Below are 12,675 nucleotides of genomic sequence, written 5' to 3'. Positions count from 1 at the left end.
TAAAGTAAAGTATTATGTGATTTGTAATTTTTATAAATGTATATGTATCGAAATAAGTGTTTTTATAGCAGACGGATAATGATTTGCCTTAGAATTAAATACTGATACTGGTATCCCGGAATATGAAGTTAGGTCACATTTCATATTTTTTTTAAATTGTAAGCAAAAGTGTTAATCTAGTTAATTTTAAATATAAATATTCCATTCCGACGTGATACACAGATTTTTACTTAATTTTGTTGTTCAATATTATTAAATCAACATCAGAAAATTCATAGCGTTATGCGTAAATAGTCAAAACCACGCAGTAAAATAATTCGTAGGTATTTTAAAATTCAAATTTAAGATCCAAATTCACAGTACATTCGCAAAGAGTTCAGGTCATATTTTATGTGGGTAACGCATTCCGCAACAACATCGAAGAAGTCTAACTTTCACATATTTTCCCGAAAACTTAGCTTACATACTCAGCTCACTCCTATGCAATCGCAAAAAAAATTTAGAAACATGACTCTTTAAGCACATGTCGACAATACTTGATAAAGAAACCTTTTCGCTAACCTTGACGAGAAATGAACATGAAAGCTCTCACGATCATAAAATTAAACATCATGTTAGAAGTCATTCTATATTTAAAACCATGCAATTGAAAACATCTCCGAAATACTAAATATTCTCAATGTACGGGAATATTTTATAGGGTTTATGAACCAGGACTAAGACAATTTTCGGACGAACAATTACACAGTGATACAGCAAAAAAATGCAGGGGTTCTCATATACCAATTTCATTTCGTTATAGTCCATAGAGTAGGAATATATTTTTAATTTCTCCCGATCACTTCGTTTAGTTCCTCTTTAAGAGCAAAAGATGTGAAAAAGAGCTATTTTTGAGGGTTTAACTTTAAAACAATATATGTTTGGTAGTTTGCAACCGATTTTCAAATTGGATATTTTGTTTTAAAGATACAAGTGTTGTCTTTCAACCCAAAAAAATAAATCCAAAATTTATGATTAATGTCTTGGTTACGGCCATTTAAGTAAAAAACTCACACTTTTCAACAATTTTTAATTTTCATACTGCTCTACGTTGGCCATGAAGCAGTAACTTTAGCTTTTATTACATTTGAAAAAAGGCACATTAAGTTGGGTTTCCAATGATGGTCAATTTATGATAATCGATGAAAAAGGTTATGAGTTGTGCTCAGTTTTATAAAAATATAGCATATTTCTTCCATACAAAAATGTTCATGTTTCTGGATTTCTTTGTAACAAGTTTAAAAAATGTTTATAAACATTTTTATGCAAAAATTAATTTGTATGGAGAAAACCAAAAATTCGAGGAACATGCTATTAGAAAAATTGTCATAAATCATCCAGTTTTTCATAGATTTTATGAAATAACAAGTTTTAGAAACCTTTCTTTATGTGATTCTTCAGGAAAGTAATAAAAGATGAACTCACTGCCTCATGGCCAAAGAAGAGCATGATGAAAATGAAAATTTTTTAAAAAAGTGTGAGTTTTTTACTTAAACGACCGTAACTCAGACATTTGACCATAAATTTTGGATTTCTTTTTTTGGATTAAAAGGCAACACTTGTATCATTAAAAAAAAATATCGGATTTGAAAATCGGATGAAAACTACTAAACTTATGATTTTTCAAATTTAAAATTTCAAAAATGGCTCTTTTTCGCATCTTTTGCTCTTAAAAAGTAAGTTAACGAAGTGATAGGGAAAAACTAAAAATATATTCGTACTCTATGGACCATAACGAAATAGAATTGGTATATGAAAACGACTGCATTTTATTTTTCTTCACTTTGTATCACAGTGTTATTTTATAACAATAAGATATCAAAATATGTATGGGGGTCCGTGAAATTAAATAAATTCCTCAAGGGGTCCGCGAAGTAAAAAACGGTGGGAACCGCTGGTCTAGTCTATAGTCTAGTCTATAGTCTAGTCTATAGTCTAGTCTATAGTCTAGTCTATAGTCTAGTCTATAGTCTAGTTTAAAGTCTAGTCTATAGTCTAGTATATAGTCTAGTCTATATTCTAGTCTATATTCTAGTCTATAGTCTAGTCTTTAATCTGAATTATAGGCTAGTCTATAGTCTCGTCTATTCTAAAGTCTATTCTATAGTCTAATTAATAGTATAGTCTATAATCTAGCCTATAGTCTAGTCTATAATTTAGACTATAGTCTAGTCTATAGTCAAGTTTAAAGTCTAGTATATTCTAATGTCTAGTCTATAATCTAGTCGATGGTCTAATCTATAGTCTATTCTATAATTTAGCCTATAGTACTCTATAGTGTAGTAGATTCTAGTCTATAGTTCAGTCTAAGTCTAGTATAAGTATATTATATAAGTCTATCTATATAATCTAGTATTGTCTAGTCTACTAGTTTTGTCTACAGTGTAGTCGATATCAGCCTAGTCTATAGTATAGTATATTCATAATATAACTGTTAGTCTATTGTCTACATTAGTCTAGTCTATAGTATAGTCCATAGTCTGTAATATTGTCTACATTCCGTATATAGCAATGTCTATAGTCTAGTCCTATAGTCTAGTCTATATTCTAGGTCTATAGTCTAGTCTGTATTCTAGTCTATAGTGTATAAAAAAAAATACTCTTATGTTACAAGTTAATCATACTAATTTGAAATTTCAATTTTCCATGCCTGTACTTAACAAAATAAAAACAACACACAACAATCAATGGGATGAATTTTTAAATTACATCCTCTTCCGCTATTTTTTTCAACTTGCTCTAATAAAAAAAATTCCCTTCTTTTACCACCAAACTCCCATTTCAAATATTCCCCAAGTTAGTGTGTACTCACCAAAATAAAACACCAACAACATAAATGACCAGCAACAACAACAAACATAACAATGATGATGCAAAAACAATAACACGGCAACAAGTGGGGCGTCATAAAACATGAAAAAACTTGCAGAATTTTTGTCGAATTTTTATTCATTAAAATTCTTATTATTTTTATTGCGTTATGCAGAAAAACACTTGAATATTGTTAATAATTGTTTAAATTACAAGTTTATACTATTTTCATTTAATTTATAACACTTTTTAACACTTTTAATTAATTTTTAATACGACACTAATTTAAGGCACACACGCATGTTAAAGACGCTCGCTAATAACTGAGAAGAAGAAGTGAAGAATTTGCAAAAAGGGATTTTTTTTGGCAATGAAAACAATGTTGCCATTGTAGACGTTTTTTTGCAAGTTATAATTGAATGGTTGAAGGGGGAATATAAGAGGAAATTAGTTATAGACCAATTTTTAGTTTAGAATACAATTTTTTAATTAAAATTCGGCTTTTTGGTAAATAACCTGTAGTTCATTTATATTAAAATTGTTGTGTGTAATACAAAGAATCGTCTTTTTAAACAAGAAAATTCGATTTTCGCAAAAAAAACTTTTGGTGAAAAACCAAAAAGGAAATACTAAGAATTCGAAAATTTAATTTCTAAAGAATCTAATTTCTAGATTCTGGTTATAAATTATTGGAAATCCGTTTTTTAGTAAAAAATCAAATTTTACATTTAAATTGGTTTGAATTCGACAAAATCATAATACATTTAATATAATATATTAACTTTTTCAAAAATTCAATAAATTTTAAATTATTATTTCCTTTCTTTGCAGATGCATATTGGAACGTAATTGCAAACCGCCAGTTTGCTCATATGGTGAATATAATGTACGCGTGGGTCGTTGTCCCAGCTATTATAGATCACATCTTCTACAAACAACTTGAATACTCATAATACTTACTACAAACATACATCTATTTTCAAAATAATTACTTAACGAATTTCCATGTAATAGTTTTAGCTATTAAGTATCCAAGTACTTTAAGTCCATGTGTATAATTAAGAGAGATTCATTGTTTTATAGCTGCTAAATACATATGATTTTAGTTTTTAGTTAAATTATTTTTCACTACTTGCCATAATGAAAGCAAACTAACAAAACATTTAAAAATTAATTTTCCTAGATATTTTTTCTAAATATTAAATAAACATTTTAGTTTTTAAGTCCTAAGAATACCTTAACTAACTACGAATATATATGATTTTTTATATTTTTAGGAATTTATAACAAATAAAAAAACTCATTCACCAGTATTGCACAATATTTTCCAAACTTATTAAAACTTTTGTTTAAATTTTATTTAAAATTAAAAAAAATTTCCTTTTATAAATTCATAACAAAATTTTACTACTATCTCTAATGTATGCTTAAACAAGAGTTTTTTTATTTATAAAATACATTTTGCTAAAACTTTATATTTTCTTTACAAAAAAATACCATAAAGCATAAATCAAGAGTATTTTACTAACATTCTATAAACAAAATACATAAACAATAGTTTATAAGTAAATAAATAAATAATTTTGTATAATAATTCGTACTTAATTATGTTTTTCTTTATTATTAAGTTTATATTTAATAACTAGGCTACTTCATACATATTTAAATATTAGCTTATGAGTATTAATTTCGCTAATTAATACATACTTATGTGTACTAAATATTAAGTGAAAAGCTATTTAATGTTTTTTTTATTATTTGGATATTTTTTTATAATTTTTGTTATACTTATTTTTTTATATATTCTTTTTTTGTATAATAAATTACTAGTCAGATGACATTATTTAAATAATATAGCGAAGTTATTTTTATTTCAATAGGAATATTTTAGAGAGTTTTTACTAAAATTAATAGTTGTTTTTCAAATTCATATTTCCTAATTTATATCAAAAATTCAGTTTTTCACTGATAATCCTACTTTCCTCTAAAATACCTCTACAGTCAATAGCCCCTTAACAAAAACCAGTTTATCATTAGCCAGTTATCATCTTAAAGCCATAAAACGGCTATGGTAGCCACACTGTTTTAACAATTACAAAATTTCCCTTTCGGAATTTTCTTAAAAATACCAGGCATGGAAAATTGAAATCTTCAAATAGTATTAATCAAAAATAGTACTTTTCAAGTTTTAAAATACTAAATTAATTTTCCACTAGACTATAGTCCAGACTACTATGGACAGAACTGTAGACTAGACTGGACTATAGACTAGACTATAGACTAGACAATAGACTAGACTATAGACTAGACTATAGACTAGACTATAGACTAGACTATAGACTAGACTATAGACTAGACTATAGAGTAGACTATAGAGTAGACTATAGACTAGACTATAGAGTAGACTATAGAGTAGACTATAGACTAGACTATAAAGTAGACTATAGACTAGACTATAGAGTAGACTGTAGACTAGACTAGACAATAGAGTAGACTATAGACTAGACTATAGACCAGACTATAGACTAGACTATAGACTAGACTATAGACAAGACTATAGACCAGACTATAGACTAGACTATAGACTAGACTATAGACTAGACTATAGACTAGACTATAGACTAGACTATAGACTAGACTATAGACTAGACTATAGACTAGACTATAGACTAGACTATAGACTAGACTATAGACTAGACTATAGACTAGACTATAGACTAGACTATAGACTAGACTATAGACTAGACTATAGACTAGACTATAGACTAGACTATAGACTAGACTATAGACTAGACTATAGACTAGACTATAGACTAGACTATAGACTAGACTATAGACTAGACTATAGACTAGACTATAGACTAGACTATAGACTAGACTATAGACTAGACTATAGACTAGACTATAGACTAGACTATAGACTAGACTATAGACTAGACTATAGACTAGACTATAGACTAGACTATAGACTAGACTATAGACTAGACTATAGACCAGACAATAGACTAGACTATAGACTAGACTATAGACTAGACTATAGACTAGACTATAGACTAGACTATAGACTAGACTATAGAGTAGACTATAGACTAGACTAACGACTAGACTATAGAGTAGACTATAGAGTAGACTATAGAGTAGACTATAGAGTAGACTATAGACTAGACTATAGACTATACTATAGACTAGACTATAGACTAGACTATAGACTAGACTATAGAGTAGACTATAGACTAGACTATAGACTAGACTATGGAGTAGACTATAGAGTAGACTATAGACTAGACTATAGACTAGACTATAGACTAGACTATAGACTAGACTATAGACTAGACTATAGACTAGACTATAGACTAGACTATAGACTAGACTATAGACTAGACTATAGACTAGACTATAGACTAGACTATAGACTAGACTATAGACTAGACCATAGACTAGACTATAGACTAGACTATAGACTAGACTATAGACTAGACTATAGACTAGACTATAGACTAGACTATAGACTAGACTATAGACTAGACTATAGACTAGACTACTATAGACTAGACTATAGACTAGACTATAGACTAGACTATAGACTAGACTATAGACTAGACTATAGACTAGACTATAGACTAGACTATAGACCAGACAATAGACTAGACTATAGACTAGACTATAGACTAGACTATAGACCAGACAATAGACTAGACTATAGACTAGACTATAGACTAGACTATAGACTAGACTATAGACTAGACTATAGACTAGACTATAGACTAGACTATAGAGTAGACTATAGAGTAGACTATAGAGTAGACTATAGAGTAGACTATAGAGTAGACTATAGAGTAGACTATAGAGTAGACTATAGAGTAGACTATAGAGTAGACTATAGAGTAGACTATAGACTAGACTAAAGACTAGACTATAGAGTAGACTATAGAGTAGACTATAGAGTAGACTATAGAGTAGACTATAGACAAGACTATTGACTAGACTATAGACTAGACTATAGACTAGTCTATAGATTAGACTATAGACTAGACTATAGACTAGACTATAGATTAGACTATAGACTAGACTATAGATTAGACTATAGACTAGACTATAGACTAAACTATAGACTAGACTATAGACTAAACTATAGACTAGACTATAGACTAGACTATAGACTAGTCTAGTTTATAGATTGTAATATAATACATATAACAAAAAAAAAATAAATTTACAAAACAAACAAAAAGATGTTGTGCCAGTTACTTGAAATCACTCACCTTTTTCTTTTGTTCTTCAAATAACGATATTCTCCCGTTTGTATTTCCTTGCATACAAAATAAAACATATTTATGTACATTTTGCAACACATACATATTTACATAGGCACATTTACTACTTTTTTTCATTATTTTTCGTACCTTTTCCCCTCAGACTTTTTTCAAACTATTTTTTTTTCATTCCCCCTACCCCTTTGTTTAACACATTCTCATCACTTAACAAAACGAAAACCACCGACCGGCGCTCGGCCTAACAAAATTGCATTGAATTTTTCGTAAATTTTAAAACACTTTTAAACTAATAATGTAACACTTTTTAATACACATTTTTCCATAACGGTATTTATAAACAATTTTTAACAAAAATATTTAAATATTAATAATTAATTAACGTTTTATATTAATTTAAACAGGACTACTAACACTAAACGACCGAACACTTTAGAAAATTTTATCAACTAAAGAACAAGAGAAATAACTAAAGCAACAAATGGTAATAGAAATTGTCATTGTTGTTGTTATTATTAGTGCTCCATTTAAAATGCAAATATCTAATAACAATAACAACAACTGCAACAAGTGATGGATGCTTTTTGTTATTGTTCCATTTCATTAGTTTTCGTAATTTTTCTAAAGTGTTCGGTTGTTTTGGTTTAATGGTAGTGTTTAAATTATGCTACAACGTTGATTAATTGTTAATAATAAAATATTTGTTGTACATATAATATTAAACTAATATTAATTTATATCGGTATATAAAAAATTTATGAAAAAAAAGTTTTAGAAAAACGTGTTGGAAAATTTAATAAAAATGTGTAATTTGCCAAATTTATTAAAGCAATTGTTAGAAGGTGTAAGCAGCAAAACGGAAAGAGAGTGTTGTCGAATGGGAGTGTACGAGGGGGTATATATTAGCAAATTATTAATATGTTGTTGTTATTACATTTACTTAAAGAAGAAATTGTTTATAAGCAAAATGTGAAAAAAATATTCTTATTGTGTTTCAGCTGTGAAATAAGCAGACAATTATAACAACAAAAATAAATGTAAGTAATCTACATATGTGTGTATGTATGTAATACCAGGCATGGAAAATTGATATTTTGAAATAGTACCAACATAAAACAAAAATAGTAATTTTTAGGTTTTAAAGTACTAAATATATTTTCCATTGTACTATAGACTAGACTGAATTAGAGACTAGTCTATAGACTAGACTATAGACTAGACTATGGACTAGCCTATATACTAGTCTATAGAATAGACTGGACTATAAACTACACTATAGCCTAGATTATAGACTCGACTACAGACTAAATCCTATGTGGACTAGTTTAAGTTCTAGTACAGTTCTAGTTCAATTCTAGTTCAATTCTAGTTCAGTTCTCGTTCAGTTCTAGTTCAGTTCTAGTTTAGTTCTAGTTCAGTTCTAGTTCAGTTCTAGTTCAGTTCTAGTTCAATTCTAGTTCAATTCTAGTTCAGTTCAGTTCTAGTTCAGTTCTAGTTCAGATCTACTTCAGTTCTAGTTCAGTTCTTGTTCAGTTCTTGTTCAGTTTTACTTCAGTTCTAGTTCATTTCTAGTTCAGTTCTACTTCAGTTCTAGTTCAGTTCTAGTTCTAGTTCAGTTCTAGTTCAGTTCTAATTCAGTTCTAATTCAGTTCTAGTTCAGTTCTAGTTCAGTTCTAGTTCAGTTCTAGTTCTAGTTCTAGTTCAGTTCTAGTTCTAGTTCAGTTCTAGTTCTAGTTCAGTTCTAGTTCAGTTCTGGTTCAGTTCTAGTTCAGTTCTAGTTCAGTTCTAGTTCAGTTCTAGTTCTAGTTCAGTTCTAGTTCAGTTCTAGTTCAGTTCTAGTTCAGTTCTAGTTCAGTTCTAGTTCAGTTCTAGTTCAGTTCTAGTTCAGTTCTATTTCAGTTCTAGTTCAGTTCTAGTTCAGTTCTAGTTCAGTTCTAGTTCAGTTCTAGTTCAGTTCTAGTTCAGTTCTAGTTCAGTTCTAGTTCAGTTCTAGTTCAGTTCTAGTTCAGTTCTAGTTCAGTTCTAGTTCAGTTCTAGTTCAGTTCTAGTTCAGTTCTAGTTCAGTTCTAGTTCAGTTCTAGTTCAGTTCTAGTTCAGTTCTAGTTCAGTTCTAGTTCAGTTCTAGTTCAGTTCTACTTCAATTCTAGTTCAGTTCTAGTTCAGTTCTAGTTCAGTTCTAGTTCAGTTCTAGTACAGCTCTTGTTCAGTTCTAGTACAGCTCTAGTTCAGTTTTAGTTCAGTACAGTTCTAGTTTTAATTCTAATTCAGTCCTAGTTCAGTTAAATGTAAATCGAACATTTTATCAATTTTTTTATAATAAAAAAAAGAATATTGGTTCAATCGGTATGATTCAAAATTAAATAAAAAATGCTGATTCGTCTATATAGAAAGTCGACATGATTTCAGAATTATCGTAAATATTATTCCTTTCGGTAGGTTATTGTTAGCGATCACAGATATTTTTCACTTTACTAGGTCCTAGTGTATGGCTAAGGTACATATAATTTGTTTTATTTTTTCCAGTTTGACCAATATGATTCTCTATTTGTTTCTTTTACTACTGCTTTACCTTCCTTTCCAAGAAATTCAAAATTCTCACAATAATTAAAAATCCCACTAAAATGAAACTGTAAACATCTAATAAATAATATTGAAAGTAATTCAATTGTAAAACTGGACTCTGCAGATGTTTGGCACCCTTATATCGTAAAACATATTCTAACCAGTAAACTGTATTATCTTCACTATTAATAGGTCTATCATGATACAATTCCGAAAATTTTCTAATATTATTAACATACTTAACACTATCTAAAATTTGTTTTATATTTATCACCACATTTTCATAAGTAATATTGCGTAAATCTAGTTTTAAACCAAAGCCTTTATGCACCATTTTATCGACATTAACTTTTTGATCACCAAAAAAGGATATACCCAACATGGGTACCCCATATAATTGAGACTCGGTAATGCTGCCTTTGCCGCCATGGGTAATAAAAAGTTTAGTTTGTGAGGAATTTAATATAGAGGACTGAGGCCACCAAGGTTGACATTTAACATTAGAAAAGGGAAATTCCATTTCAAGTTGTGTGCAGTTCTTGTCATAAGTCCAAAGTATGGTATAATTGGGGAAAGCTTTAAAAACTTCTATAAAAATTGATTCTAAAGAAACTGGGAATAAAGACCATTTAACTCGGGAACCAAAACTAAAATATATAACTTTTTGGTTTGCGCTTATAACATCACTGAGATTAAATTTATTTCTTTGAGAAATAAATTTGTTTTCAATTCCTCCTATTTCTATTATGCCGGGTAGATAAGGCGCTATGGGGCCTTCACTTAAAGAATGATGATTACATAAAACCAGAGAAACTGTTTTGCGTATTTCCTTAAATGAAGGGTAATGTTTGGCGGGGAAATGTTTGCTGTAATTATTGTATAAAAATTAGTTTAAAATGCAATTGCTAAAATTCTACTCTTAGTAACTTACTCATAAATCTCCTGCATTTTATCAAGAGCCAATAATTCCACAAATTTTTCAAACCAACCGAAAGCTACGGCCTTTATGCCGTTGTATTGATGACTATCATACGGCTGTGTAACATACCACCTTTCTTCTGGATTGCCCATTAAACTATGCACAAAACCTATAGGTTGGCTGGTCCATATTAATACTACTGGACACTTAAAATGAGCACTCACACCCAATTGGTAATCGTTGAATAAATAACCCAAGATTAGAAGATCATAGTTATTGTCCTCTTTTAAAAATGACAGCCACTGCGGATCTTTCATAAACTTACTCGTATTTTCAATGCGCTTAAACATTCTTTCCAGTTTATTAAAACCATTCATACGCTTTGAACCAGTTGTTATAACAGTCTCGGTATAATTCTCAGACAGTTTAATCCATCTTATATTTTGTACATCTATAATATCTGCCACATCTAAAGTTGTTACCACTGTCACTTGGTGACCTCTTTGAAGTAGTAAATTAACTACTGAAGCATAAACCAACAAATGGGACTGATGACCATTAATGAATAAAGCTAAAATTTCAGCAGCTTGTATGTTCTTATAACTCCCCGCAAATATCAATAAAAGTAACGTGGTGTATAGTTTGAAATACATTTTTTAAATGACCACTAGATCTAAAATAACCAAAATTCAAGCATATATCGGTTGGTAAAGTTTAGCGCCACTAATTAGCAATCAATCACAGAAATCAAATTCAGAAAGATAACGGACAATCGTACATAATGGTGTGTTTATTTAATTTTATCTATTACAGGTAGAATTTTGACCAGACACTTGACTTCTATTAAAAAATCAATTAAAATATAATTAAAAGATAAAAGTGATTTTCAAAAAGTTTATAATGCATGTATATTTTCCTAAAGATTGCATTTACAAATTGTACACAGTGGGTCGACTTATTTTAAAAGACACCTAACTCCAATATATTTTACAAAATTACCATAGGTTTCATTGATATAAATAGTTATAGTGCAGTTCTAGTTCAGTTCTAGTTCAGTTCTAGTTCAGTTCTAGTTCAGTTCTAGTTCAGTTCTAGTTCAGTTCTAGTTCAGTTCTAGTTCAGTTCTAGTTCAGTTCTAGTTCAGTTCTAGTTCAGTTCTAGTTCAGTTCTAGTTCAGTTCTAGTTCAGTTCTAGTTCAGTTCTAGTTCAGTTCTAGTTCAGTTCTAGTTCAGTTCTAGTTCAGTTCTAGTTCTAGTTCAGTTCAAGTTCGGTTCTAGTTCAGTTCTAGTTCAGTTCTAGTTCAGTTCTAGTTCAGTTCTAGTTCAGTTCTAGTTCAGTTCAAGTTCAGTTCTAGTTCAGTTCTAGTTCAGTTCTAGTTCAATTCTAGTTCGGTTCTAGTTCAGTGCAAGTTCAGTTCTAGTTCAGTTCTAGTTCAATTCTAGTTCAGTTCTAGTTCAGTTCTGGTTCAGTTCTAGTTCAGTTCTAGTTCAGTTCTAGTTCAGTTCTAGTTCAGTTCTAGTTCAGTTGTAGTTCAGTTGTAGTTCAGTTCTAGTTCAGTTCTAGTTCAGTTCTAGTTCAGTTCTAGTTCAGTTCTAGTTCAGTTCTAGTTCAGTTCTAGTTCAGTTCTAGTTCAGTTCTAGTTCAGTTCTAGTTCAGTTCTAGTTCAGTTCTAGTTCAGTTCTAGTTCAGTTCTAGTTCAGTTCTAGTTTAGTTCTAGTTCAGTTCTAGTTCAGTTCTAGTAGTTCAGTTCTAGTTCAGTTCTAGTTCAGTTCTAGTTCAGTTCTAGTTCAGTTCTAGTTCAGTTCTAGTTCAGTTCTAGTTCAGTTCTAGTTCAGTTCTAGTTCAGTTCTAGTTCAGTTCTAGTTCAGTTCTAGTTCAGTTCTAGTTCAGTTCAAGTTCGGTTCTAGTTCAGTTCTAGTTCAGTTCTAGTTCAGTTCAAGTTCGGTTCTAGTTCAGTTCTAGTTCAGTTCTAGTTCGGTTCTAGTTCAGTTCAAGTTCAGTTCTAGTTCAGTTCTAGTTCAGTTCTAGTTCAATTCTAGTTCAGTTCTAGTTCAGTTCTGGTTCAGTTCTAGT

At 29.8% G+C, this 12,675-nt stretch overlaps 2 protein-coding genes across 2 annotated transcripts in view; one reads left to right on the top strand and one right to left on the bottom strand.

The window, feature by feature from the left end:
- LOC119609574 overlaps positions 1–4,700 on the top strand; it is a 32,253-nt gene extending 27,553 nt beyond the window's left edge. The window contains exon 4 of the mRNA XM_037964419.1: positions 3,682–4,700. Within this exon, the coding sequence (XP_037820347.1) occupies positions 3,682–3,803 (122 nt within the window). The 3' untranslated portion in view covers positions 3,804–4,700. The remainder of the gene's footprint in view (positions 1–3,681) is intronic.
- A 4,864-nt stretch (positions 4,701–9,564) lies between these two features.
- On the bottom strand, positions 9,565–11,255 carry LOC119609571 (UDP-glucosyltransferase 2). The gene is given in 2 exon segments (XM_037964415.1): positions 9,565–10,549; positions 10,615–11,255. Coding segments are annotated over 2 exon segments (1,626 nt in total).
- Positions 11,256–12,675: the final 1,420 nt, after the last annotated feature.

The sequence above is a fragment of the Lucilia sericata genome, unplaced genomic scaffold (genome assembly GCF_015586225.1).
Source record: "Lucilia sericata isolate MDLA Ls3-8-SP2 unplaced genomic scaffold, ASM1558622v1 Contig001007F_arrow, whole genome shotgun sequence".
Taxonomy (NCBI): domain Eukaryota; kingdom Metazoa; phylum Arthropoda; class Insecta; order Diptera; family Calliphoridae; genus Lucilia; species Lucilia sericata.
The sequence above is the reverse complement of the archived record's forward strand: the minus strand, read 5'-3'. Positions and strand labels throughout refer to the sequence as shown.